At 54.1% G+C, this 27336-nt stretch overlaps 2 protein-coding genes across 3 annotated transcripts in view; both read left to right on the forward strand.

The window, feature by feature from the left end:
• Positions 1–27336, forward strand: part of LOC147646935 (uncharacterized) — a 592289-nt gene that overhangs the window by 160989 nt on the left and 403964 nt on the right. The window contains 2 exon segments of the mRNA XM_086872733.1: positions 14169–14706; positions 26605–26609. Of these exon segments, the coding sequence (XP_086728859.1) occupies positions 14169–14706; positions 26605–26609 (543 nt within the window).
• On the forward strand, positions 16835–26815 carry LOC147646942 (maestro heat-like repeat-containing protein family member 7). 2 transcript variants are annotated; one of them, XM_086872738.1, is made up of 16 exons: positions 16835–20244; positions 20436–20577; positions 20826–20890; positions 21000–21644; positions 21829–21977; positions 22235–22382; positions 22589–22779; positions 22862–22999; positions 23271–23385; positions 23558–23695; positions 23911–24087; positions 24207–24362; positions 24522–24623; positions 25640–25742; positions 26019–26076; positions 26378–26815. In XM_086872738.1, exons 2-15 carry the CDS (start codon positions 20460–20462, stop codon positions 26060–26062), a joined length of 2289 nt encoding a protein of 762 aa, XP_086728864.1. In that variant the 5' UTR covers positions 16835–20244; positions 20436–20459; the 3' UTR covers positions 26063–26076; positions 26378–26815. The 2 variants fall into 2 exon arrangements, with proteins under 2 accessions (XP_086728864.1, XP_086728865.1); XM_086872739.1 differs by lacking the exon at positions 16835–20244 and having other exon boundaries at positions 20260–20577.

The raw sequence follows: 27336 nt of genomic DNA on the forward strand, positions 1-27336 counted from the left end.
TGGTTCCTGTCGCGTCATAGGGATGAACCAGAAGTGGAAAGCAGCCGTATGGATCCCCACACGACAGGTCGCAGAGGCCACTGAAGGAGAAGGTGGATCAAGTCAACTAGCGGAACTCAAAGCTGTTCAACTGGCCCTGGACTTTGCTGAAAGAGAGAAGTCGCCAAAGCTCTATCTCTACACGGATTCATAGATGGTGGCCAATGCTCTGTGGGGATGGTTGGAGAGGTGGAAAGAGGCTAATTGGCAGCGTAGAGGAAAACCAATTTGGGCTGCTAAAGAGTGGAAAGATATTGCTGCTAGAGTAAGGAGACTACCAGTGAAAGTCCGCCACGTAGATGCCCATGTCCCCAAGAGTAGAGCTAATGAGGAACACCAAAATAATAAGCAGGTAGATCAGGCTGCAAAGATACAAGTGTCAAAAATAGATTTGGATTGGGAACATAAGGGAGAGTTGTTCCTAGCCCGATGGGCTCATGATGCCTCAGGTCATCAGGGTAGAGATGCCACCTATAAGTGGGCACGAGACCGAGGGGTGGATTTAACCATGGACAGCATTTCCCAGGTTATTCATGACTGTGAGACATGTGCTGCGATCAAACAGGCTAAGCGGTTGAAGCCCCTCTGGTACGGTGGGCGATGGTCCAGATACAAGTATGGGGAGGCCTGGCAGATTGACTACATCACACTGCCCCAAACCCGCCAAGGCAAGCGCTACGTGCTCACGATGGTGGAAGGTACCACAGGATGGTTGGAAACCTACCCTGTGCCTCATGCCACTGCCCAGAACACCATCCTGGGACTTGAAAAGCAGGTCCTTTGGAGGCATGGCACCCCTGAGAGGATTGAGTCAGACAATGGGACTCATTTCAAGAACAGCCTTATAAACAGCTGGGCTAGGGAACATGGCATTGAGTGGGTGTACCATATCCCCTACCATGCACCTGCTGCTGGGAAGGTGGAGAGGTACAATGGACTATTAAAAATCACCTTAAAGGCACTGGGTGGAGGATCTTTTAAAAACTGGGAGCAACATCTAGCAAAGGCCACCTGGTTAGTCAACACCAGAGATTCCACCAACCGAGCAGGTCCTGCCCAGTCTGAGTCTTTACATGTAGTAGACGGAGACAAAGTCCCAGTGGTACATGTCAGAGGTCTGCTAGGGAAGACAGTTTGGGTCAATTCTACCTCGGGCACAGATAAACCCATTTGTGGGGTTGTCTTTGCTCAAGGACCAGGTTGTACATGGTGGATAATGCAGAGAGATGGAACAACATGATGTGTACCTCAGGGAGACCTGATCATTGGGTAAAAGGTTACTGCCATTGTCTGTACATTAAACCATGCAGACATGAAATAGAAGGAAATGTGTAAGTGTTGAAGGTATGAGCAGGTGAAAGATGGTGTTTTGAGTGAGTAAAAAGAGAGAGTGGGGAATCCTGCAGCTCTCCAGCGTGGGGGGTCTGGATTCAGTAGCTTGTTGTGGGGCTTGACAGGGGCATGATGGATATATTGCTTGTATTTTTTGGGTGGAACGGAGGGGAAGTTTCTATGTATGTAAATGTGTGCAGAGTTGGAATGTTAGTTTTGTCAGTAAGTCGACGATATGGGGATAAGGGGTGGAATGTCCCGGGTTGATTATGATGTTAAATTGTATCCCCATTTGTCCACCTAACCCAGACACAGGTTTTTTATTCTTAAAATTCCATCTGAGAGTAAAATTGAGTGGAAAAGAAGCACCAAGTCTGTTATCAGACTGTAATTGCTCCCCCCGCATCGGGAGTTTTGACTACAGCACAGACAGACAACAAGGCACAGATCGCCTTGGCTTTCCAACTAGCCGGAGAAGAGAGGTCTTCCTGGACTGTTTTCTTTCCCTTTTTCTGAAAAAGAAAATCTGAATTTTCTGAGTCGAACCTGCTCTGAACTGGGGACTCGGGGGAGCACCGGGAGCTTGCCCCCGTGGACTACCGGGAGCCCAGCTTGGGCAGCGGCATTTTCCAGCACCAGAGGGACTGATAACAGAGCGAACACCCACAGGAAAGAGACCCTCTGGAGTCTGTCATCTCTTCTGAAGGGTGAGAGGTTTTGTAATTTGATATTGTTCATTCTTGTGCTGGGTAGTGCTGTGCCTGTGAAATAAACAGGTTTTTTCCACTTCTCTCAGAGAAATCTCTTCCCGAACCGGTTGGGGGGTGGGGGGAAAAGGGCCGCATGGGTTTGCTTCCCGGGGGGGATCCCCACTGGAGGTTTTCTCCCAAATTTGCCCTAAACCAGGACATTCAATTCACTAAATTGTATATTTTTTTCCCTTGTTATTTAATTGCTGTTAACTCAATAGATCTAGTTGTCTGATTTTAATTTCATTTACAATAGCACCAAGAAGAAAAGGGGCTTACTGAGAGCAAGCAAACTTAATCCTCTGCCAGGACACAAATTTAGAGGCCAAAAAATTAAAAAACCCCACAGCATCAGCCCAGCTTCCCAGTGAGAAGGGTTGGAACTCTCTGCCCTCAACACTTCCCCAGCAGGTTTACAAAGGTAACTGGGATCTAAGCTGTGCCCTCTGAATCACCAGAGCCAGCCTCCCTTCAAGCTGAAAAACCACAGCCCCAGTTATAGCCCTGGGTGCCTCCTGTGCCCCAGAGAATGGCCCGGCTCACCCGGCCCAGCCTGGCCCGAGCAGCCTGGACTGGCCTCAAGGGATGGGCTCCACCTGCCCGCTGTGCCCACAGGCCGGGCCCAAGGGCTCACAAGAGGCTTCCTCCCAGCTCTGCAAAACCTCAGCCAAGACTGTCCCCTTTGCTGTGCTGAGAAGAGTAAAAAACCCTCTCAATTTAACCCCACTGCACTCCTCATGGGGAATCCCTGCACACCTTAGGAGAGAGCCCAAATTTGCCCTGTGTGTCTCATGAGGTGCAGGCCCAGGTGATGCCACTGAAGGAAATGTGCCCTCACAGCCCAGGGACGCTCAGCATGGGCTTCCCCCAGCCCCTCGGGGCCCCACCGCTGGTCACGGCAGCCCCTGCCTGGCTCCTGCCTGCCCACACCGTGGGCACCCCCGGCTGCTCCTGGACATGGAGCTCAGCCGGGGCTGGTACCATGTGGGCTTTGCTGGTGGTACCAGCTGGACACTGGGGTGAGAGCTCCATCTCTTTATTTGAACAAAAATCATGGGCCAACCCCTGCTCTGGTGGACAGGGGCTGCCCAATTTCAGTCCTGGCCAGGGAACAGGGCCAGGGGGCTCAGGGGCAGAGGGTCTCGCTTGGGAGGTGTGCGTCTTGGGATGCCCTCAAGACGGGGATGCAGCTGCAGCACAGCAGATGGGGAGAGATGTGGAGAGCGAGGATAACAGGTCAGCTTCTCAGAGACTAAAATCTTTGGCTGCTCTTCTGAAGCTGCAGAGGTGCTCCTGTGGAGAGAGGAGGTGGCTGAGGCCCCCAGCTACCGCTGGCACTCAGGGACCCTCCTGAACAGCAGGGCCCAGAGCGGCCAAGGCTCCCCAGCAGGGCTGGAGCTGCTGGCACAGCTTGGCCCAGCTGGACAGCTGCCCCTCAAGGCCCCAGCGAGCAGGGGATGGCTCTGGGCAGGGTCCCTGACCAGGAGCGGGCCCCAGAGCGCCTCTGCCTTTCAAGGGCAATCTCGTCCCCGCTCTTTCTCCTGCCCACCTTGCTTTGCCTCTGCCTGCTGCTCCTGGGGCTGCTCTTGGCCAGGCAGCCTCAGTGGCAGCCAGCACTGGCTGCAGCCCCAGCAGGCTCCCCAGGACAAGGCCCAGCAATTAAGAGGCCAATGAAAGGCCTGGGCAGCAGCAGAACTCTCAGCAGAGTTATTTGGGCAACCAAGGCCTACCCACAAGTGCACAGCAGCCTCACTGGGAATGTTTCCTGACTATGAGCAGCCTTTCAAGAAGCTGTTTGAGGCCGAGATTGCAAAACACTCACCGTTTTCCCTTCCGGCAATACCAGATTCCGGCACAGCACATCATCAGGAAAACTGCTCCACCAGCCACAATGGCCATTAACTTAATCAAACCATCTGTTCCCTGGTAGAAAACTCTTCTCATGCTCTCCCAGATCTTCTGAGCATGTGCTGTGGTGCCAGCTGCATCTGTGGGAGCAATGGGCAGCATGAGCCTGTGCTGTGCTCCACTGCTGAGCTGGCAGCACGCTGGATACAGCCAGGACGTTCTCTGTTTCCCCCAGAGCTGGGGCCTGCAGGCACCTTGCCACCCCTTGGCACAAGACTGCTCAACCCCCTGAGCTCGAATGGCACAATTTCTCTGTGCTGTGCTGGTCTTCTCCAGGCAATACTTGTCAAAGACATGGATAAGGATCAGGAAAATGCCCACGGTTTTGGAAATGCTCCAGGGCCACCCCTCTTCCAAACAGACCCTAAACCTGAACTAGCCTGAAACTGGAAATTTTCAGGGGATCTCAAGGTGTGCGTGGCCCATGGTGCAGTTTGGGTTCCCTGTCACCTGATGCAAAATGCTTTCCTGCAGAGGCTGGGGAGAAGCTGCAGCCAGGCCAGGCTGGGAAACAGCCCTGTAGGCCATGAAAGCAGCAGTGGGGCAGTGAGGCTACCATGGATTCCTTCTTGCTGTGCCAGGCACAGCGTGTCCTGATGTGCAGAGAAAGCCCCCGGCTGCTGAGTGTCAGGAGGAGGCTGAGGGACATGGACCCACCATGGCATCCCTCCAGATCATTCAGGACTATGTCCAGGTATTTGAGTTCCCCCATTGCTACATTACTATCTCCTATAGGTTTGTTCTTCTTTCTCAGGGGACCATTATATAAAATATTTCCATTTCCCAGGAATGGATCCCACAGAACCAGTGGTCAGCCTGTGGGATCAGCAGGGAGGCACCACACACCCCAGTGATGGGAGCTGGGCTTGCTGGCAGAATTTAGCTCAGGAGCTGGGAAAGTCCTCCCTGCAGACACACCTATAACTCAACAGCCACAGAAGCTTCAGTCATGTCTGCTGATCTGCACAGGCAGCACTGAGCCACAGGAGCAGTGAGAGGATCACGCAGGGTGAGGGCACAACCATGCACGGCTCTGTCCTGGCACCTGCAGCAATGCCACCCTGGCCAAGCCTTGGGCTCTGAGCTGGCGGCTCTCCCAGGGGGAAAGGCCTTGACCTACCCTCATAATCTTCCTCATCATCAGGCTCAGTAACTGATATGGATTGGGAATCCGGATCATCTTCATCATCAGGTTCATCTGCAAAGAAAGTCAGGACAGAACAACTCCCGTGACACTGCTGAAGATTCTTCTTCAGGCTGGAGTGGCAGTGAGTACACCCAGGTGACTGCTGCCCTCCAAGACACTCCCTCCTCTCTGCCTTCCACTCAGTAGCAAGGACAGGGGGACCACGTCCCTGCAGTGGGCCCACAGTGGGATGGAAGGAGCCCCTTGCATGGCAGTCAGGGGAGAAAGGACTCCCTGGAGCTGCCAGCAGCTCTAAACTGAGCCTCAAGCAGGGCCAGGGCTTGGCAGCTGGAGCAGGAGCATCTCAGGTTCCCTGGGGCCAGAAAGGAGCCACACAAGGCAGAGCCCCAGGGCACAGCCCTGAGCCCAGCCCTTCCCTCTCTGCTCTTCTCTGTGGCTGCACAGAGCACACGGAAGGAGACACTGGCATTGCACACAGGAAGAGGATTGACAGCTAAATGCTCCTTCCTCCCACTGACAGCAATGCTGTGGGATCACTCAGGGCTCCAGAAGGGAGCAGGGCAAGGTTTCCAGAATCCGTCAACCTTCAGATTCTTGAGGGAAATGGCACATGAGTGAGCTTTTGCCACCTTGACACGGATTGTTCTGTGCGGAAAGGGACATCGAGAACTTGCCTCCAGCATCTGGCAAGGTCTTCAAACCGCCATTTACCAGCACTTCCAAATGCTCCATGTCACCATCCCAATCTAGAAGGGAGCACAGATCAGAACCATTCCATGGTGTGCTGGGATCCCCTTCTGCCTTAGGGAACTGGGCACTGCAAGGAGGTCACGTAAGGCCGTGGGAGCCAGATGTCAATGGACATGGCCAAAGCTGCAGAGGGGCCTGAGGAAAGCTCTGGACTGGCTCTGGACATTCTCAACACCTTTTCCATGCTCTGTGCAAAATCCCTGAAAGGCAGGCACTGCCAAGGAGCAGAGATTTACAGCTCAAGCCTCAGCAGGGCTCAGGCCCAGAGGCACAGCAATTACCTCCTGGGGCTGTGCCTGGCATGGCCTCCCTTCCTGCAGCAGAGGCTGCCCATGAGCCACTGCTTCCTCCGGGAAATGGCACCTTCAGCACAGCCTTTGGGTTCATCTCTGGAGAAAGGAAAAGCCACAGCTGGATCAGATGGAACCATTCCCCATTGAGGAGGTGGCATGTTCAAGTGGCAATATTTGTTAAAGTCATGGTTAAGGATCAGGAGAAAGGCCAGGTTATTGGGGCTGGCCAGGGCCCTCCCTCCTCCAAACAGCCCCTACACCTGATCTAGCCCAAGACCGGGAAATTGCAAGGGATCTCTGGCTGTGCATGGCCTGTGCTGCAGTTTGGGCTCCCTGTCAGCTGATGCCAAATGCCTTCCTGCAGGGACTGGGGAGAAGCTGTAGCCAGGCCAGGCTGGGAAACAGCCCTGTAGGCCATGAAAGCAGCAGTGGGACAGTGAGGCTGACATGGATGCCTTCCTGCTGTGCCAGCCATAGCATGTCCAGATGTGAAGAGAAAGCCCCCAGCTGCTGAGTCACAAGAGAAGGCTGAGGGACATGGACTCACTATGGCGTCTCTCCAGTTCATTCAACATCTTATCCATGTGTTTGGATGTCTCCAGCGACTTACTATCCTCTGTAGGTTTGTTCCTCCCTCTCGGAGAACCTTAACAGAAAGTATTTCCATTTCAGATGAATGGATCCCACAGAACCAGGGCTCAGCCTGTGGGATCAGCAGGGACAAACCACTCACCCCTGTGATGGGAGCTGGGCTTGCGTGCAGCAACCAGAAAAGGAGCTTGAAATGTCCTTGATGCAGACACACCTGTAACTCAACAGCCACAGAAGCTTCTGTCACCTGGTTTGTGACAGGTTGTCAATGATTATTTCTTGTTGGGACAGTGAGAACATACCTGCATGGGGCTCCAGAGGCTTAAAATCTTCATGCAGCCAAGCTGCTGGAGGAGCCTTCCTACCACCCTCATATGGAAGGGAGCACAGATCAGAACCATTCCATGGTGTGCTGGGACCCCCTTCTGCCTTAGGAAACTGGGCACTGCAAGGGGGTCAGGGGATGGCCAAGGGAGCCAGATGTCAGTGGACATGGCCAAAGCTGCAGAGGGGCCTGGGGAGCTCTGGACTGGCTCTGGACACTCTCCACCTTCTTTGCAGGCCCTGTGCAATATCCCTGGTGGGGTAGCGGCACCAGCCCAGGGCCCAGGGGCTCTCCCTGCCACAGAGGAAACCATTAAGCCCTGGGCCAAACTGCAGCATTCAGTGCCACAGACATCCCTACCTCCGTCCTGCCCTCTCTCCTGCCCTCCGTCCTTCAGCTGGGACAGCTCCCCCAGCCCAAGGGGACAGCGCCAGGCCCTCTCAGGGCACACTGGAGCTTTACCCTCCCCTCAGCCCTTTCCCCACCATGGGCATTCCTTGAAGCCGCTGCCAGGTTTTGGGATGTGTCTCCCATGGAGGGACCTCAGCAGAACTGCTCAGTAGCCGAGTGCCCTGAGCCTGCTCAGGATAATTCCTCTGCACTGTGCTCACAAAGCCAAGCAACAGAGATGGCAGCTCAAGCCTCAGCAGGGCTCAGGCCCAGGGGCACAGCAATTACCTCCTGGGACTGTGCCTGGCATGGCCTCCCTTCCTGCAGCAGAGGCTGCCCATGAGCCACTGCTTCCTCCGGGAAACGCTGCCTTCAGCACAGCCTTTGGGTTCATCTCTGGAGAAAAGAAGAGCCACAGCTGGATCAGGTGGGGCTGTTCCCCAACAGGAAGGTGGCATCTTCAAAAGGCAATACTTGTCCAAGTCATGAATAAGGTTCAGGAAGCCATCAAAACTTCAGAGCCAGGACAGGGCCCTCCCTCCTCCAAAGAGCTGCCATTCCACATCTACCCCAAGACTGGGAAATTGCAAGGGATCTCTGGCTGTGCATGGCCTGTGCTGCAGTTTGGGCTCCCTGTCAGCTGATGCCAAATGCCTTCCTGCAGAGGCTGGGGAGAAGCTGTAGCCAGGCCAGGCTGGGAAACAGCCCTGCAGGACATGAAAGCAGCAGGGGGCAGTGAAGCTGCCATGGATCCCTTCCCACTGTGCCAGGCACGGCATGTCCAGATGTGCAGAGAAAGCCCCTGGCTGCTGAGTCTCAGGAGAAGGCTGAGGGACTTGGACCCACCATGGCGTCTATCCAGTTCACTCAGCATCTTGTCTTCTGTGGGTTTATTCCTCCCTCTAGGAGAACCTTAACAGAAAGTATTTCCATTTCAGATGAATGGATCCCACAGAACCAGGGCTCAAGCCTGTGGGATCTGCAAGGACACACCACTCACCCCTGTGATGGGAGCTGGGCTTGCGTGCAGCAACCAGAAAAGGAGCTTGAAATGTCCTTGATGCAGACACACCTGTAACTCAACAGCCACAGAAGCTTCTGTCACCTGGTTCATGACAGGTGGTCAATGATTATTTCTTGCTGGGACAGTGAGAATATACCTGCATGGGGCTCCAGAGGCAGAAAATCTTCATGAAGCCAAGCTGCTGGAGGAGCCTTCCTACCACCCTCATCTGGAAGGAAGCACAGATCAGAACCATTCCATGGTGTGCTGGGACGCCCTTCTGCATTAGGGAACTGGGCACTGCAAGGGGGTTGGGAAAGGCCGTGGCAGCCAGATGTCAGTGGACATGGCCAAAGCTGCAGAGAGGCCTGGAGAGCTCTGGGCTGGCTCTGGTCACTCTCCACCTTCTTTGCAGGCCCCATGCAACATCCCTGGTGGGGCAGCGGGACCAGCCCAGGGGCTCTGGGGACTCTCTCCCACGCACAGAGGAAGCCCTCCCTTAAGCCCTGGGGGAAAACCATCCCCAACGCTTCCCAGGGAGAAGGAAGTGCTGTCTCAGGAAAGGGAAGCCAGGCCCTGGGCTCACCTGCTCCCTGTGCTCGCCACGGAGCAGCCTGGGCAGCCCTGTCAGGCAGGGCCACTGCCAGGAGGAGCAGGAGGAAGAGGCGCAGAGCAAAGGCCATGGTGCCTTGCCCACTGCCAGTCCTGCAGCTCTTGCTGCCACCACTGTCCTGACACCACTGTCCCAATGTCAGCACCGCTGCTGCCACAGCAGTCGTGGTCAAGGACTGACTGCTCGGTCCTTGTGGTGCTGTGCAACCACGGGGCTCTGGGACCTCTGTGACCTCAGAGCCTGCTGTCACCTCAGCCTGCTGTCACCCCAGAGACTGCTGTGACCTCATGGCCTTGGCTGTACCCCCTGAGTGTTCTCCCATCTGTACTCCAATCTGTACTGGACTGATTGTAAATCTTTGACTTCATCAAAGGGTCATTGCTAAACAAAACCTTGGTTTTGCCTGCTGACATTGCTGGTCATGTTCTGTCCCATGAGATGCTCTGGATGGTTCCCTCTTTTCCTGGGCATGGCACTGGAGGAGGTCCAGGCCCAGGTGATGCCACTGAAGGAAATGTGCCCTCAGACCAGGGACACTCAACACAGAGTCCCCCAGCCCCTCGGGGCCCCGCTGCTGGTCACAGCAGCCCCTGCCTGGCTCCTGCCTGCCCACACCGTGGTCAGCCCCGCCTGCTCCTGGACATGGAGCTCAGCCAGGGCTGGTGCTGTGTGGGCTTAGCTGGTGGTACCAGCCAGACACTGGGGTGACAGCTCCATCTCTTTATTGGAACAGAAGAGCTGTGTCAGGCCCTGCCCTGGCAGGAGGGACGCACCTTCAGTCCAGGCCACAGAGCAGGGCAGGTCCCTTCAGGGACACAGGGCCTTGCTGTGGGTGGTGGCAGCATCTGCACAGCAGCAAGCTGGTAATGCAGCTGTGACAGGGACATCACGTATGGGCATGGAGATGTGAAATATGTGGTGCAGGTGTCCCTGAAGGAGGTGTTTGGCCTTTCCTGTGAAGCTGCAGAGGGGAACCTGTTGAGAGAGGAGATGGCTGAGGCCCCAGCTGCAGCTGGCACACAGGGACCCTCTTGCACACTGGGAGATTCTCACTGTGCTCAAAGTTTCCCTCTGAAGACTAAGAGCTGAATGTGGATGGGCTTAGCAACTGGTCTGCAGCCAAACAATTGAGTTAGCAAAAGAAGAAATTGAGAAAATACAAGTTTATCCATAGCAAGGAAGAAAGCAAGGCCGTTAGCATGGAAACCAATAAAAAGGTGCATAAGGGGTATTTACAGTTGTAATAAATGGAATTGGTTCGTGCTAACTAAATTGTAACTGTTATTAAAGTTATTATTAGAAACAATCAAGAATCAGTGTTACAAAGCAGATGTACCCCTTTGCAGATGTTACATGTCAAAATTAAGGTACAGGATGTAGTTTAGAAGATACATGGTGTCTCAAGACCAAAATGGCCTTGAGATGGTCCAAAATTAGAAGAAATTTAGGCATTGGGCGTAAGGATTAGTAAACATAAGGCTAATTAGTAGACTAACATAACACAAGGCTTAGTACGCACATGCAAACCTGTAAGGTTATCCAAAGGACAATGAGGAAGAAGAGAAGCCTTCACCAAAAGACCACCAAAAGAAGACTGAAGACCTCCTAACAACAAGTGAGGCATGTGCCGTGAAGAAAAGTGACGTATAATCAGAAAAATCGGAAATAGGAGGAAACTTACAGGAAACATTAATGAATATGTATAAGCATACAGTATATGAGTTTAGCTTGAAGTGCTTTGTTTTGAAGGTGAGGCAGGGTGGGAAGCCTCCGTACCCTGGTGGGTTTTGCTTATGCTTTAATCATACTTAATTACTAGTAGATTATATATATAAATTTTATTTTTTTGTTAAACTGTATTATTTTACTAAACTGCATTCTTTTACACCACACTATTATTCAGTTTAGTAAATTGTATTCATTTTTAATTAAACTGCCATTAAGCCAAGGGACCTAGTTGTCAAAATTCTAATTTCATTTATAACAATATTTTAGCAAAGAAAGCTGGTACAACAACATTGGTATTTAAAAAACATGACGCAATATGGGCTATATTAACAAAGAAGGCACCTTACAGTGACAACATTCTACTGTTCAAACTGTAAAACATCTTTGTGTACTGATCAGGAGGTCATGATTTACTCTTTACAATCCTGATGCTGAATGTCTCCTTAGGCTGTCTGGCCACAGAGAAGAATGAATCCCTTGCCGGCTGCCCCTGTTTGGACAACCTGCTCCTCACCCCGAGCCTCAGCATATCTGACATGGCCCACCTGGGACAGACATCCCAAAACATTGATAACATTTCTCTTTAGAATTTTTCTTTATCATTAAAATCTAATTAATTAAAAAAATAAAATTTTATTATTTTATAATAATATTGTTCTGTATTTTTAGAACCTAATTTTTATATTTATATGAAAGAATTGATACATTTTTAGCAACTAAAAACATTCTCATTCCTTGGTCAAAGTACCACAATTCCCTTCATTAATTAATTGATCACTATTTATCCCTCTTTATGCTAATTTGTCCTACTTTTAGTGCTTTGATCATATTTTTTAATCATTTTCTCAGACAGGGTAAAAGGGACCACTTTGGGGTCCATGGAAACTTTTCTGGGGAACATTTGGGGCAGTTTTGGGTCTGGAGACGGAATTTAGAGAGAACTTGGTGGTCTGGAGGACACTTGGGGGAGCCAGGTGGGCACTTAGGGATTCTGTGGGACAATTCGTGGTCTGGGGGAGCACTTGGGCATCCAGGGGGGCTCTTGGAAGTCAGGGAGGGAAATCTGGGGATACTTCGGGGTCTGGGCGAGCACTTGGGGGGCTGTAACGGGGAATCTATGGGTCGCGGGGGATGATGGGAGTTGTAGGCGCCGGTATAATACGGTTTAATGGGGCCGCGGAGCATCACGGGAGTTATAGGCGCATCTCCAGTGGATTCCGGTGGGGAGTGGGGCATGACGGGAGACGGAGTCATGGCAGGAATAGCGCTCTATGGGCGCCGCGGAGCATGATGGGAGCTGTAGTCCAGGAAGTGGCTCGGAAGGCAGGTTTGGCGGTGTGGGGAAGCACTTGGAGAGCACTTCTGCGTCCGAGCCGTGGCTGCAGGTCCTCGGGGCGAATGTATACGGCTCGTGAGCACTTGGGGGGAACCTGGGGAGCTCTAACTGGGCCCTTTTGGGCAGGGGACACGGCAGGAGGTTTGGGCGCGGAACTGTGTTCTGGGATGATGGGAGATGAATTCCCAGCCGTGTCTGGAAGGGGCATCTGTTGGGTCGGGAGCATTCAGGGATCCAGGGATGCTTTGGAGGGTCCTGAACGGGTGCTGAGTGAACACTCGGGGATCTTGGAGGGTTTGGGGCACACTTATGGGACATATGGGGGGCGATACTGGGGTTCTGGGGAGTGCAGGGCATAATCCCAGTTTCTCCCAGTTCCTTCCAGCATGATCCCATTTGATCTCAACTCTCCCAGTCAGCCTCAGCACGATCCCATTCACTCCCAGTATATCACATTTGCCCCCAACCTGGTCTCAATTGCCCCCTGCAGCCTCCTACTCACTGCCAGTATCATCCCAGTATGATGCCAGTAAGATCTGTCTCCCTCAGTGTGATCACAGTCTCTCCTGGCATGGTCCCAGCTGCTCCCAGTATCATCCCAGTATGGTGTCAGTACACAGCCAGTGCAATCTCAGCCACTGCCAGGACGATCCCAGGATGATCCCAGTACAAATCAGTCCCTGCCAGTGCTGCCGCTCCTGGGATCCCCCAGCCCTCTCTGTGTTCCCCCCTCCTGCATCTTCCCAGAGGAGCCTCAAGGGTTGGCAGTCCCCAGCCAGGGTCCCCAGCCAGCCCCAGGTTGGATCTGCAGCCCCAAATTTTCCCAATCTCCCAGCGGGTGGGAGCAGCGGAGAGCCCCACGCTGCCCATCCCGACCTATCCCAGCTCCATCCCCGCTCCTGCCATGGGCTGTGAGGGGTTTGGGAATGGGTCACTGAGGTTGTCACTGCTCCTGGGGGAGGAGGGGGAGGGACAAAGGAAGATCATAGAAAGGAGAAGGAACCACAAATTCACGGGACCCTCAACAGCCTGGAGAGGGGCAGGGGGGAATCCTTGGACCCCCTGCACTCCAAAGCAGAGCATCAGGGGAGAAGGGGCCATGGGAATCCAAAAAGCCCCATCATCCCTAAATGAGGAGATGGAAACAGGGGAAACTTTTTGGATTCCTGGCACTCCCAGTAGCCTGAAAAGGGCAGGGACTGAGCAGACAGGGGAACCTGAGTGCAAGTATAACCCCCAGCAGCTGAGACAGGGAGGAACCCCTGAACACCAAAGGCGAGAGACCAGAGATGGAGAGCTCCTGGGAGGCAATTTCAGGGCTGAATTTTGGTGTTTGGGAGGTTTTTATGGGCCCCAGATGACCGGTGACTTCTAGAGATGGACTTGGACCGAGAGACATTCAAAGTCAATGTACTCTTCCCCTATTTTACCCATACCAGGATTTCCCAGTCCTAAACCTTGTCCGGATGGAGAAGGAGGCTGTGAGAAAGAGGAAGATGCCCCAGGAAACCCACGTAGGTGAGGAGGAAGTCAGTGCCCCTTTCCCCCTCTCTTCTGCTCCATCTCCCAGCCCAGCATGGCCCCGGCTGCAGGACAACCCCGCTGCCGACACCGTCCTGCTGGGGACGCACTGGGGGGATCTCCTTCCCCTTCCCTCTGGCACGGAGGCAAATCCCATCCTCTCCTTGTCCTTCCTCCCTCAGACAAGGAGCTGAGGATGGAGACCAGAGAGGACAAATCCCTGGGGCAGAACCTCGTGGAAGAGGCCATTTTGAGCAGCTCCACAGTGCAGGAATCCAATGGGGAGGAAAAGCCCTGGAGATCCTGCAGGAGGAGGGGCTCCAAACCCCTTTTCCTCTGAGGAGGAAAGACCCACCCTGTGCAGGGAAGGTGACCAGAGATCCAGCCGGGGCTCTGAGCTGGTGGTCCATGAGCAGCTTCAGGATGGGGAGAAGCCCTATGAGTGCTTGGAGTGTGGGAAGAGCTTCAGCCACAGCAACAGCCTGATCTGCCACCAAATGATCCACACCAGGGAATGGCCCTACAAGTGTGGGAAATGTGGGAAGGGCTTCAGCTGCAACTCCCAGCTCGTCATCCATCAGCACATCCACACTGGGGAGAGGCCCTACGAGTGTGGGGAATGTGGGAAGAGCTTCCGCCAGAGCTCCAGCCTCATTACCCACAAACGCATCTACACAGAGGAACGGCCCTATGAGTGTGGGGAATGTGGGATAACCTTCAGGTGTAGGTCCCAACTGATCATCCACCAGATGATCCACACTGGGGAGAGGCCCTACGAGTGTCCCAAGTGTGGGAAGAGGTTTCAGACCAGCTCCAGTCTCCTCTAGCACCAGCGGATTCACACAGAGGAGAGGCCCTTCCGCTGCCCAGAGTGCGGGAAGGGCTTCAAGCAAAGCTCCCACCTCTTCAGGCACTGGCGCATCCACACTGGGGAGAGGCCCTATGAGTGTCCCCAGTGTGGGAAGAGCTTCTCCAAGAGCTGTAGCTTGGCCAGACACCAACTGAGGCACCACTAAGGGAAGCCCTGTGAGTGCCCCGAGTGAAGGAAGAGCTTCATGTGCTGCTCCAGCTCCATCCCCTATGGGAGGCCCCACGCTGGGCAGAGCCCTGATGACCCACGTTTCCTGTGATCTGCATTGGGAAGACAGTGTGTTGGTGGTGATTTTGTTTTGGCTCTAATATTCCTTTGATTCATCTTCATCCCTTTAAAATTTACAAAATTGGAGTAACAATCAACAGATTCATCAAAGGCATCTAAAACCTCACTTTTTACTAGTGCTTCAAGGGAATCTGGGATTCAGGGAGGTACATGGGAGGGTTTTGGGGGTTATTTGGTGTATTTGTCTCCATCTTTTGCCACTCAAGGAGATGAGAGAGTTTGATCTGTCACCTCAAAACCACTCAATGCCCCCCAAAAAATATTCATTCCCACCCACAATTACTGGATTCCACAGGTCCTCAGGGTGTAATGCCTTAAGTTTTAGCTTTCATATTTTTCATATTCTGCGCTGCCTAGGTTTGTAGTTTTGAACTTCATATTAAGTGTTGGTGAGCTCTCTTCACAGAGGAGGTAGACAAAACAATTCCTTTTCTAGCTTGATACTAAGGGCAGTTGTTACAAGTTTCAGGCCCAAAAGCATAAACCAGGGTGGACTGAAGAGAGAAAACAAGAAGGACAGGGCTTCGTCATCTGAAGCTGTAATTGGACCATGAACCCAAGTATGGTGATGGACCTCAACTTCTAAAAATGTGAGACCTTGTGATCAGTTGTCCATTTTTGTGACCATTTTTGCTCCATCTTGGGTGTACTTTTGGCCAGGCTCTTGTACTGCCCAAGGTGTCTCCTTTAAGGCCTTTAATAAACTTTATTCTTAACTCTGTCTAGCCTCTGTTCTAGGTCAGCCTTCTGAAGGCATCAGGTGGAATGGGATTGGAAGGGGATTGGGCCAAGTGGGATGCAAATCAGGAGGGGTGAGATGGGCATTGGGTGGGGCAGGATGGATGTGATGGAGTTTGGGAGGTGTGAAATGGGGGAAATAGGGCTTGGGAAGGGGGTCTTGATGTCAAGCAGGGATGGGATGGGTTGGGATTGGGACTGGGGAGGTGGGGTGGGGTCTGCAATGAGACAGTCAAAGTTTGGGGATAATGAACAAAGGGGGAGCCCATTACTGAGTGAGTTTTTGGATATTCCACGTTCCTGCAGAGATTTGGGGGTATCTTATGATTCTGAGGTGGTTTTGGGGCACTCCCCAAGTCTTAGGGGGTTCCTGAGAGCAGCTCCATGAAGCCCCACTGCCAGGAGTGGTTGCCATGGGCATGAGCTCAGAGCTGTAGCCAGAGTGCATTGCCTCAGTGCTGGAGAGCAGAGAAATGATGAATGGCCCCAGACATCTCCAGTGTGCGTTTGGTGTCAAGATGAAAAATGAGGGATGAGACCACTATCCTTTGAGATGATTTATTGCTCAAATAGTTCGATAAGATATCAGTCTCAAGGCATGAGATTAGTAGAGGAGCAACAAGTCAGCCATAGCTTGTGGAAGTCAGAGTTTCTTCTCTGCACAGAAATATATAACATTTTGGTCCAATAGGCCAATGGAAAACTGTTCAGACTATTCACTGAGTCCTCATAGAGGTATAGTGAACATTGTTTATTTCTATCTTTAGCACACTTTTGTAGGGTCTGACAGGGTTCGCGGGGCTTAACAAGCTACTATTGGTTAACACATATTGTTTACATTCTTTTGCATGTACACCATGCCATTGTTTTTCTTTATTCTCGCTGTTCCAGGAGAGTTTCAAGGACACTGCCTTTAATATTGTCACCTGAATTAAAAGCTGGGTTGTGCAGACAGGCTTTTACTAAAATATCATGCTTTTACTCTATTAAAGTATTTCCCTACATAGGGAATATACATACAGTAAATACAGGATATGTTATAATACACAGAGTCCTAAGATCTTTCTTTTGTTGCCCAGGGTGTGCAGGGCATACGGGAAGAGACGGAAATGGGTGCTTGTGCTCAGCAACCTGTCAGGGCATGCCGTGGTGCAGGGAAAATGGCCAGAAGCCCCTTGGCCTTTGGTGGTTCTGCGGAAGGCACAAGCCCTGTCCCATCCAGGAAGCGCCATCTGTGTCCTGCTGCCTGTGTGGTGCTGGCTGGGTTGCTGAGGGCTCCCAGGTGCCTCTTGATCCAGCTCCTCTGGAGCTCCTGTGGGGCTGCAGCGCTGCTGCTGGGCCAGGCTGGGGGAGACGCTGAGGGAACAGGGCACTGGGAGGCTGTAAATGGATGAGGGGCTGTGGAGGCCCAGACGGGACAAAACCATGGGAAGGCGTGAGGGGGATATGTGGAGGCTGGAGGCTCCAAGGGGACAGGAGGCCCCTGAGGGGCTGGGGTGGTGGGAAGACCTGAGGAATTGGGTGTCAGAGGCCATAAGCAGCCCCCGGGCAGCCGCCTTGTTCCTGACACCCAGCTGCTCCAGTGCTTCCACAAAATGTCTCCCAGGCCTGCAGCAGAAGCCCTCAGGGCTGGGACACCACCCCTCCAGGAGGGTGGGGACAGCCTAAGGTGCCCAGGCTGGGCTGGCTGGGGACATGGAAGGCAGGGGGGTGCTGCCAGGCCACGGCCACTGGGTGCCTCCAGGAAGGGGCAGTGGGCAGAGGCAGGGCTGGCCACCAGCCCAGGCCCTCACGGCTGCCCAGGCCACGGTGCTGTGACCGAGGCCCCCCTGACACAGAGCTCAGGGCCCACAGAGCTGCTGCCACCATGGGGAGGGTGGCGATGTCTCCTCGAGCAGGGCTGCAGAGTCGCTGCTGCTGAAGAGGCTCTGGAGCCACAGAAACAGCAGCAGAGTGGGCACAGGAACAGCAGCACCCCGAACATCGGCACCTGCACAGTGAGGTGTCCGCAGCAGCCGGGTGCCAAACGGGGGGAGGCTGTGGGCACAGCTGCCTTTGGCTTGGCAAAAGCCTTCAGCAGAATTGGCCACAATGGCTTTCTCTTCACTTGCAGCCTCACAGCAACACTTGGCAGCTTCAGCTGCAGCCTGTGCCCGTGACTGACTTGGATGGCCGTGCTTGAGGGTGGGCTCGCCTTCCACACTCAGGTGTCCCAAGGCAGCGGCATTGGTGCCATCGTGAGAGAGAGACACTGATGAGGTTCAAGCCTTGTACCACACCTGTCCTCCCTCTCTTCTGTGAAGGCATCTTAATGACAGAGGCGTCAGCTCTGAAACTAAACCCTGGACTTGCTTAGAACTAAGGAAGAAGCAGCAGGCACTGAAAAAAAGCAGGGACTTACACGGCTCAGTTTTGCTCTCCACTTGGGGAACCACAGAATTCCAGAGCACTTTGTGTTGCAAAGTATCATAAACATCATCCAGTTCCAACCACCCTGCCATGGGCACAGGTGGTGTGCAGACACAACTGTCACTAGAACTGGAAGAACACTTCTCCATGTTGACCTTTTCTTCTCCTGGATTTCAAGCAAAGATGAAAAAATCATCTGGTGAATCACAAATGAATATTGTAGCTCACAGAATTAGGAGCAGGAGTCTCCAGTGGCCCATGGTGTGTCCATTCAACCATTGTTAGATCGTCCAGTTGGACTCAGCCCGGTGCAGCCTGGGCACACACACCAGGCTGGTCCATTTCAGCATCCCCAAGTCTTTGTGGTTCCCTGTGCACCCATTGCCTCCTGAATCCATTCTTGAATTCCCAGTTACTGCTGCACAGGACATGAGAACACAGGAATAGCTTGTTTGGCTCATTCTTGTGTTCGCTGCTCCTGCCTAAAGTAATCATCAGGACTACATGCTGATGTAAAGATATAGCCAAACAGCAAAGATTTTTTCTTTAATGTCTAATACTAAAACCTTGTGTGACTGTTCATACACTCTAAAATCCAGGGTGAAAATGACAGCTTTGGTATGGAAGAACCCTAGAAATTTTGACATGTGATTTTTCTAGTCAAGGATTTTAATGCCAATGCAGAAACTACAAAAATATTAAAACTTCTCATTTGCAACCCCTTTGAAATGGCATCAGCACACTTACAGGAGACAGGGTGTGACAGCAGGGACAGTACTTGGCAGTTCATGGCTTCAGATGTGGGAGATAAATATTTTGCCTGAGTTCAACCTGAAGTTCATGTTTTCCCAGGGTTTTGATTGACTGGTCATTGCAGGTAAATTTAATAAATGCAAAAGGATGTAAAAGCACAATTTCTGGAGAATGTGCACCTGGGAGAAAACTGGGAGAAAACCTTGAACACAGCCAGCAGGCTCTGGAAAAATTTTAAAAAGTTAAAATTAAAAAAAGATGTAGCTCTGTGATTGTCCAGGCAGGACTTTTTGTGTCTGGGGAAAATGTCTGCCTTGTACCAGCTGCACACAGACAGACAGGCAGCAACTGAAGCCTTGAACATCAGAGAGTGGGCTAATGTTTCTCCCAGAAAAATAGACCGAAGATCAGACTGAAATGTGACAGTGCCTCCGTACAATCAAACCATCCTAGGAAACTCAGCAGCTGATGGTGTTTTTGTGCTACTGCAAACCCCTTCCATGGAAAACCTCATTCCAGGAAGGAGCAACATCATCTGACAGATAGCAAGTGGCCAGCAGTAGCTCCAGGAGCTTCCTGCAGGAAGGAGCCCAGCCCCCAATGCACATGGGCTTTGGCTGCCCTCTGGCACAGAAGCCCCTCAGAGGCACAGGTCTCTGGGGCAGGAGATGGGCACCAGCACTGCCAGGGCTCGAGGGGTGGCAGGTCTGCCTTGGTGGGGACTCTGCCACACCTGCTGATTTCAGTGCTGGCCGGGCCCCAGGGCTCAGAGCAGCATTTGTGCCCTGGCCCACACGTTCCATGTCTGTGTCACACCTGCAAGTTTAGAATGGTCACCAGACAGGACGTGTCCCAAGAAGGCCGTACCAGCTTCTACCCTTCCATCTGTGGCTGCATCGGCAGCCCTGGGGGCTCCTTCTGCTGCCCTGAGCCTGCAGAGCAGGACAACATTTGCTGATGGTTTGAGGCGTTCCAAATATCCTGTTGGGCTGTCTTAGACACTTTGGGCAAGGGATTCCTTCCAACCTGGGCCACTTAGGGGGGGATGGGGGCTGCCCCAGGGTAGAGGGCAGTGTGTGCAAGGGCCCTTTGTGACACGGCGCAGCACGGTCACCATGGGATGGAAATGGACAGGGTGTCAAAGGGCCCTTTGTGACACATGGTGACATAGGAGCTGGCGGTGACAGGGCCACACCACAGTGCTCGGTGCATGCGACAGGACAGGACGCGCCAGAGTGGTGCTGTGAGGAGCCCCCACACAGCGCACTCATTTGTGTCTGACCTGGAGCTTTTCCGAGGCTTTACTCCTACAGGTGACCTTGTGGAAAGACTGCGGGACTCGGTGGCCGTGGCCTTCCCGAGGCTTTTCTTTTGCAGGTGTCTGCAAGGCCGGACTGTGGGACTTGGTAACCCAGAGCTTTCCTGAGGCATCTGCCATCCTTCCGGCCTGTGCCCTCAAGGTGAGACTGTGGGACTCGGTGACCAGAATCATTTAAGAGGAGTCTCCTGTCATTGTGGCAGGAGCCCTCAAGACCAGACTGCAGGACTTGCTGTCCTGTAGTCTTCCTGCAGCATCTCTACCGCAGGTGTCTTCAAGGCACAACTGCAGGATTTGTTGACCCAGAGTTTTCCCAAGGCATCTCTCTTTAAGGTGCCCTCAAGGCCAGACTCTAGCATGGCAGGCAGATTCCTCAGCCTCTTCAAAGTGGTCAGGGGGAAAAGGAAGAAGGACACTGGAGCTGCTCCAGCACAACAGCCTGAAGAGCCGGAGCAGTTCCAGCCACTGCAGGATGGTGAGTGGCAGAGCTGGGCCACAGGGCTGATGGCTGCAGCCAGCTTGGCCCCATCCCATCCCACCTGCTTTGGACATGCCCACAGACAGAATGGAAGAGGGGCCAGGGCTGCCCCACCCCCCACAGCAGCCCTGCTCCATCCCCTGGCGCATCCCAGGGCTGTCCCTGCCTGGGGAGTGCACGGCTGGGCTGTGTTCTCCAGCCTCTCCCACAGCCCCTCAGCTCTGGCTGCACTCGCTCTTTGCCAGATGCAGCCATGGACCGGACCCAAGAGCAGGACCCCTCCCGTGGCCGCTTCCGCAGAACGCTGAAGGTACCTGCAGCCATCCCCACCTGGGCTGGGCCTGCTGTCACTGCTCAGCTGAGAACTGCACTTTTAGCACTCCATGGAACATGCCTAGCTTCTCTTTGTTCTCCTGCAGATGTTCCGGAAGTTTGTGCCCATTCAGCGCAGAAAGAGCAGTACCACAGCAACTGAGAGCACAGCCAAGCCTGACTCTGGGCTGACCGAGCTCCAGGCAGAGCCTGATGTCAGCCCAGATTCATCTGAGCTCTCAGAAAAGTTTGACACCGGAGTGACTGAAAACTGGGAAGAGGCTTTTCTCATGTCAATGACTGAGGATGTGGCCATCACAGACACTATCAGTGGAGAGACTCAGGGCCTGACAAAGACTGAAACCAGCCCTGATTTGGCTGAGCACTCAGAAGACTCTGACAGTGCAATGAATGATCACAGGCCAAGGACTGACGTGGAAGTGACTGAGGACATGGCCATCACCAAGTCCAGCACTGGTGTGGCCATCACAGACACTGTCAATGAAGAGACTCAGGGCATGACAAAGACTGAAACCAGCCCAGATTTGGCTGAGTGCTCAGAAGACTTTGACAGTGCAATGAATGATCACAGGGCAAAGGCTGACATAGAAGTGACTGAGGACGTGGCCACCACAAACGCTGACACTGGAGTGGCTCAGGACATCGCAAATACTGACACCATGCCCACTCCCACAATTATTCATGCTCCCTCTACAGATTTCTTTGAGGAGAGAGGATTTGCTTCTCAGCAGGTACCCAGCCTGGGGCTAGGGTTGGAGGCCTCCCAGGGTCGTGTGTCCCCTCAAGCCATGGCCACTGGGCCCCCTCAGCCTTTCAGGCCAGCACAGTGTGGTGGGAAGGGAAGCACTTCTTGGGGGAAGCTGGGGAAGCTGATCCCTTTTACAGTGCTCCAAGTCTTTCCCATGCCTCCTCCAGGTGCCAGTCATGGTGAAAAACATTCACCAGAGTCTCACATCCCATGTCACTGTGGGTGCCAGGCTGGCCACGAACATTCTGAAGCTGGCTGAAAAACACCCTGTTGATGTGGTGCTGACCCTCCTGCGCTGTGCCCCATCATGTGACAGGTATGGGGCCCACGTGCCTTGAGAGCTCAGGGCTCACCAGCCTTTAGGGCCCATTGCCCTGCACAGCCTGTCCAATGGGCTCTGCCCAACAGGCAGAGAGGTCCAGGAGCCTTGGGCCCCTCTGTTTCTCCAGGCTGCTGCCAATGTTCCCTCCCTGCCCCTCAGGGCACTGGGGCTTTGTCACTTGGGCTCCCACAGCTGCATAGGTCATGGTGCTATGACTGAGACACCCCTGATACAGAGCTCTGATCCCACAGAGCTGCTGCAATGATGTGGAGAACTATCGCCACGTCGGGACCAACAATGGAGAAGGTGCTGGCAATACTGCTCTGTGTGATGGAGGATTGGCCTCTGCACAGCATGTGCACCTCCGATGGGGACAACAAGACTGTTTTTTCCCTGGCTGTGAGTTTATGGGCCCTTGCTCAGTCCCAGATCACCTCTCCAGCAGCTCTCCACCCTCTCCCTGCCTCTGCGAGTGCTGGGCTGAAACCTGGGCTAGGGGCAGGCTCAGGGGACACCAGGCCCGCTGCTCCCCCTGCGTCTCCCCTTGGGCCCTGCCCCATGGACACCTCAGCACTGAGCACTGTCTTTGGGTGCTTCTTTTGCAGGCAACTCTGGTGCTCTGGGTGATTATCCAAGTGCCTGAGTGCCACGAGGCCATGATCCTTTATTCCGCCCGCCTGTTTGTGGCTCTGCTGTTCCATGTTGTCATCACCACCCAGCAGATGCCACCAGTGGAAGTTGACATCTTCTGGAGAGCATGCCAGGAGGAACACCGCCTTCCCAGCAACCCCAACAGGTGCCAGTCCTCCTGTCCTTCCCATGCCTTTGTAGACACTGCCAGTTTTCCCAGTGTGACCTGGGCTTTGCTCTGCACACAGGTTTGCAGTGCAGGCCATGAAGGCTCTGCTCTGCTGTTTGCACTATGATAGTGAGTTGATGGCTATGGAGCGCAAGCGTGGCTGGGACACGCTGCTCTGTGCTGACACCCAGCACTATGCCGTGGGTCTGTTGGCCAGGTGAGACCCCCTTCTCCCCGCTACCTCCAGCTTTTGTGCCTGGTGCCTGAGGTGTCCCCCACAGTCCCTGTGGTCCTGGGCCAGAGGGTCACTGAGGGACGGCTGAGCAGACTGGAAAAGGCCGGGAGAGGATGCCCAGAAGGAGCCACCTCCCAAAGTACCCACAGTCCCTCCAGGGATGCTGAGGAAAGACCAGACCTCAGTGAGTCATTCCTAGGAGAGGTTTGCCCTCCCCACCTCAGGGTCTTGGTGCCTTTTTCCCCTCTTCCAGGGAGATGCACGGTGCCTCCCTATCCTTATGTTCTGGGATTGCACTCCGCCTGCTCCGGCTGCTCAGCAGGGAGGAGCCATGCTGGGATCTGCCCTTCCTGCCATTCCTTGTGGAGGTGAGCTTGATGGCCAGCACTACCTCACTGACCTGCCTCTCAGCTCTCTGCCCTTGCATAGCCACAGCTGCCTGGGACATTGCCTGCTCCCTGTGCTGCTGCCTGGACCCCGCCCTGTGTGGTTCCAGGCTCCTGCCAGCTGGGTCCCCTGTCACTGCCCTGTGCCTTTCAGGTCCTGGATTGCCTGGACTTGCGTGAATGTGGTGACAGCATCCTGGAGATCATGTCAAAGCACCTGCAGAATGAGTGCAGGCAGAGGCGTCGCCTGGCACTCAGAGGCCTCATGGTGCTCAGCAAGGATCCCTCGATGGTGAGGACAGGGCAGCAGCTGAAGCTGTGCTGGGGAAAGCAGCTCCTTGTGCTGGCTGGGCTTCAGGAGCTGAGGCAGCTGCCCCCAGCTCTCCTGCCTCACCTGCCTGAGTGCTTTGGGACAGCCCTTTGGCCTCTGGGCCCAGCGGCAGCAGAGTGGGGTTGCAGTGCCAGGGCCGTTCATGGCTTCTCATCACAGCCTTGTTTCCCACACAGGCCATAAGAATGTGCAGCCTGTCTCAAAGCCTTCTGGAGCTGCTGGGTGATGCAGACAGAGATGTGCTTGGCATGACCCTCCATGTGTTCACTAATATGCTCAAGAACAAAGACATCCTGATATCCAGTACCACTGCCCCAAAGCTGGCTGAGGCACTCCTGCTGCTCTTTGACCATGTAAGGCTCTGTACACGAGCACTGGCTGCTGTACAAAACTTTGTGCTTGACAGATATTTGGGCCTTCACCCAGGTGAGCCTGGAGTAATTGGTATTAAGTTCTTTTTCTCTTCCTTCAGGACCACAGCCATGTGCAGCTGCTCTCCCTTGACCTCTTCTTCAACATGATGGACTTGGTAATGGATGAGGGAAAAAAGCCCATGGAGAAGATTTTAAGCCAGAGCCTGATTCCCCTCTTCATCCACTGCTATGACGAGAACGAGCATGTGGCGAAGGTCAGGTTTTGTGTGATGCTGGTGCATCCCTGGGAGGGGCATTGGCTTCCTCATGCCCTAGAACCTCCCAGGCTGCAGCCTCCTCTGGGCCCTGTCACCCAGACAAGAGTCCTGTGCCCTTGGCTGCATTGCCATCTCTGCATCTCTGCTGCTCTCCAGGCCTCTCGGAAAACGCTGATTCGTGTGGCCGAGTTCCTAAAGAGGAGGAATCTCAAGCAGCTGATGAAGAAGGAGCAGCTGTCGAACTTTGCAGAGTGTCTGGTAAGGACAGCCTGGAAGCCCCAGCCTCAGCCTGGAGAAGACCCTTGGCCCCAGCACTCAGTGTGTGGTGCTGGCATCTGTGCCCCTGCCCAGTGCCGCACCCAGGGGCGCCAGCCTGCGCCGCACACACCGCTCCCTTCCCTGGGCCGCACACGTTCTTCTCCAGGCTCCTGTGGCCCCGAGCCAGGTGCCAATGGAGCCCTTGGTATGCGGATAGAAAAACTCTATAGCTCACAGAGTAGTTATGAGAGTAGGTATGAATTTATTCAGTGCTGAGGTGCATGGGGGATATCTCCTCCAAAAGCATGCACACCTTGGAGACTTGTTTCTCCCTTTTTATTCTCTACAAACCAGGGTTACACAGTATGCCTAATACATATTCATTTGCTAACCCTGCCTTTCCCTGCTTCATACTAAAATTAGTTCCACGCCTATTTGCAGCTGCACACTGCTCCTTGTTGGTCACTCTGGTGGTCGCCTGGGGGTCTTTAGGGCTGAAGTCAGCAATTTTCCTGCAGCTGAACTTTTCACCTTGTCTTTTTGTGCATGCTCCTTTCAGTTCTTTTGAACCCTCTCTTTCCATTTCTTGTGGCTTAGGGGTCCAAAAGAATCCAAGGAACCCCCCTCATCCTATGGTGCATTTATGCTTGCATCCTGTTTACGTATTCTAGCTCTTTATCTCATCCTGCAGTCTTAATTCTCTTCCTGCTCTTATGGGAGCAGTCAGCATTTCACACGGGTTTTGTAGCCCCTTCTTTTACTCAAGGCAATTTTTATAAATGATTCCTAATTCCTAATTTCTCTGTTTCACCCTGGCCCACAGGGGCTGTGGGCCGGGTAGGCACCGCGGCTCCCCAGGCAGCACCCGGCCCTCTGCCCCCTCCAGAGCCCGGCGCCAGCGGCTGCTGGCCGGGCCTCAGGGCTGGGCGGGCACGGGAGGCCGGGGCTGGCCGCAGGCAGTGCCCGACCGAGGGGCACAGCCCGCACCAACCCTTCCCTCCTGCCGCTCTCTGCAGCTGGCACAGGACGAGAGGCGAGCAGCTGAGCACCTGCGCCGGGCCCTGCCGTACCTGCAGAGCCCACAGGAGTCCCTGCGAGCGGCGGCCATCAGGTTCATCGGTGAGCCACGAACCTGGCTGGGCTCCCTCACCGCCCCGCCGCAGCTCGGCCCAAGCCGCGGCTGCTGCCCCGGCATCCGGGCCCGGCGCCCTGGAGCCCCGGCTGCCCGCGGGGCTGCTGCCAGCCTCTGGCAGCCGTGCCCTTGGGCTGAGTCAGGATGCGGCACGGGCCCGGGCTGAGCCCTGCCGGGGGCGGGAGGGCGTGTGGCCCCAGGGCTGGCAGCGCCGCTGGCAGGGAGCTGTGCCGCTGGGGCCCTGACAGGCTCTGTGTTCCCAGAGATGGTCGAGGTGCCAATGAGGGGGCAGCAGGAAGAGCTCTAGGCCTTCAGTGAAGGGTGAGTGAGTGCTGTCCTTGGGGGCTGGCGGGGGGAGCTGCAGTCTCTGCCCTGGCCACTGAGGGCTTTGCTCCCTGTGTGGACAAGGGGCGGTGTGGGCAGAGCACAGAGAGATTTCAGGGACGTGGGGCGGGGGATTTGGCAGGTGTGGATTCGTGACCAGGACCTTGCAGCTGATCCCGTTGTCCACTCTCCTCTTGTAACTCTGGCAAGAGCAGGCTGGGATGGCCTTGGCAGGACATTCTCCTAGGATTCCCACAGATGCGGGCTCTGATTGTGGCTCTGTTCCTCTCTCTTCCAGCCTTTTAAGCCCTGAGGAGGAATGACAGCCCTTCCCAGACAAACACAGTAGCTCAACTGATATTCAGTGAAAGAGCTGCAGAAGTACACTCATCTGCTGGCTCAGAAGAAACAGTGTTCATTGAAGACCTCCAGATGCCATGGAAGATGAGAACACCTTGACACCAGAAGAGACCAGCTGGAGCTCCAGGCACAGCTAATGATTGGCACAGCTGAGCCTGTGGGAAGCTCATGTGGCTTCAGGCCTCTCCCTGCCTGTAGATAGTTCCCTCCCTGCAGCCCTCAGACACTGCCCACTCCTTCTTTTTCCCTTCCACTCTCCCTCCCTTTTGACAGCTCCATCCCCCCAGCCCTCAGATTGTGCCACCCCCTTTTTTGCCTCTCAGCTCATCCCTTTGCTTTGCCTTCCAGCAATAAACAGTTTGGCTTTTTCACTTAACCTGCATCTATGTGGAGCTGAAGGGTCACAATTCTGGAGTTCTGTGACACAAATCCTGAGCCCTGAGACACACGGGCCCCTCCTGCTGTTCTCTTCTGCACTGTGTTTTGTTCAGAGATGCAGAGGAACGAGCGCAGATCAGGCTGGATAGGTCCCTGTGCTGAAGGTCCAGTTCCACAACATTGTGGAGTTAAAGGTCTTGCTGAGCACCCTGAGCCTTGGATTTTGGAAGAGCCAAGCTGAGTATGCCCTGAACCCTGCTGTGAGGAGTTCTGTGTCAAGCATCCACAGACAGCAAAGGAGCTTAGAATGCCTGAGGCTTTCAAGAATAGCTTCCTGAAAGCACAGTAATGCTCCATCCCTGCTCAGGATCAGGAAGAGGGCAGAACCAGAGAGCATCTGGGCTTAACAGGGAGCTGTGGGTGTGTCTAAGAGCAAATGAAGCAGCAGCACAGTGGCTGAGACTCGGACGCACAACCGTGCCGGCGTCCGGAGCGCTGTCAGGCAGTGCCGGGATCCCG

Source organism: Cyanistes caeruleus, unplaced genomic scaffold, assembly GCF_971803275.1.
Source record: "Cyanistes caeruleus unplaced genomic scaffold, bCyaCae1.hap1.1 HAP1_SCAFFOLD_76, whole genome shotgun sequence".
Lineage (NCBI taxonomy): Eukaryota > Metazoa > Chordata > Aves > Passeriformes > Paridae > Cyanistes > Cyanistes caeruleus.

Excerpts from the sequence above, each read along its gene's own strand:
- LOC147646942 (XM_086872738.1), top strand. The coding sequence starts at position 20,460 with ATGGCAGGCAGATTCCTCAGCCTCTTCAAAGTGGTCAGGGGGAAAAGG. Across the intron at positions 23,696-23,910 it reads TCAGCAAGGATCCCTCGATG|GCCATAAGAATGTGCAGCCT; the intron begins GTGAGGACAGGG and ends TTTCCCACACAG. Across the intron at positions 24,624-25,639 it reads CGAACTTTGCAGAGTGTCTG|CTGGCACAGGACGAGAGGCG; the intron begins GTAAGGACAGCC and ends CGCTCTCTGCAG.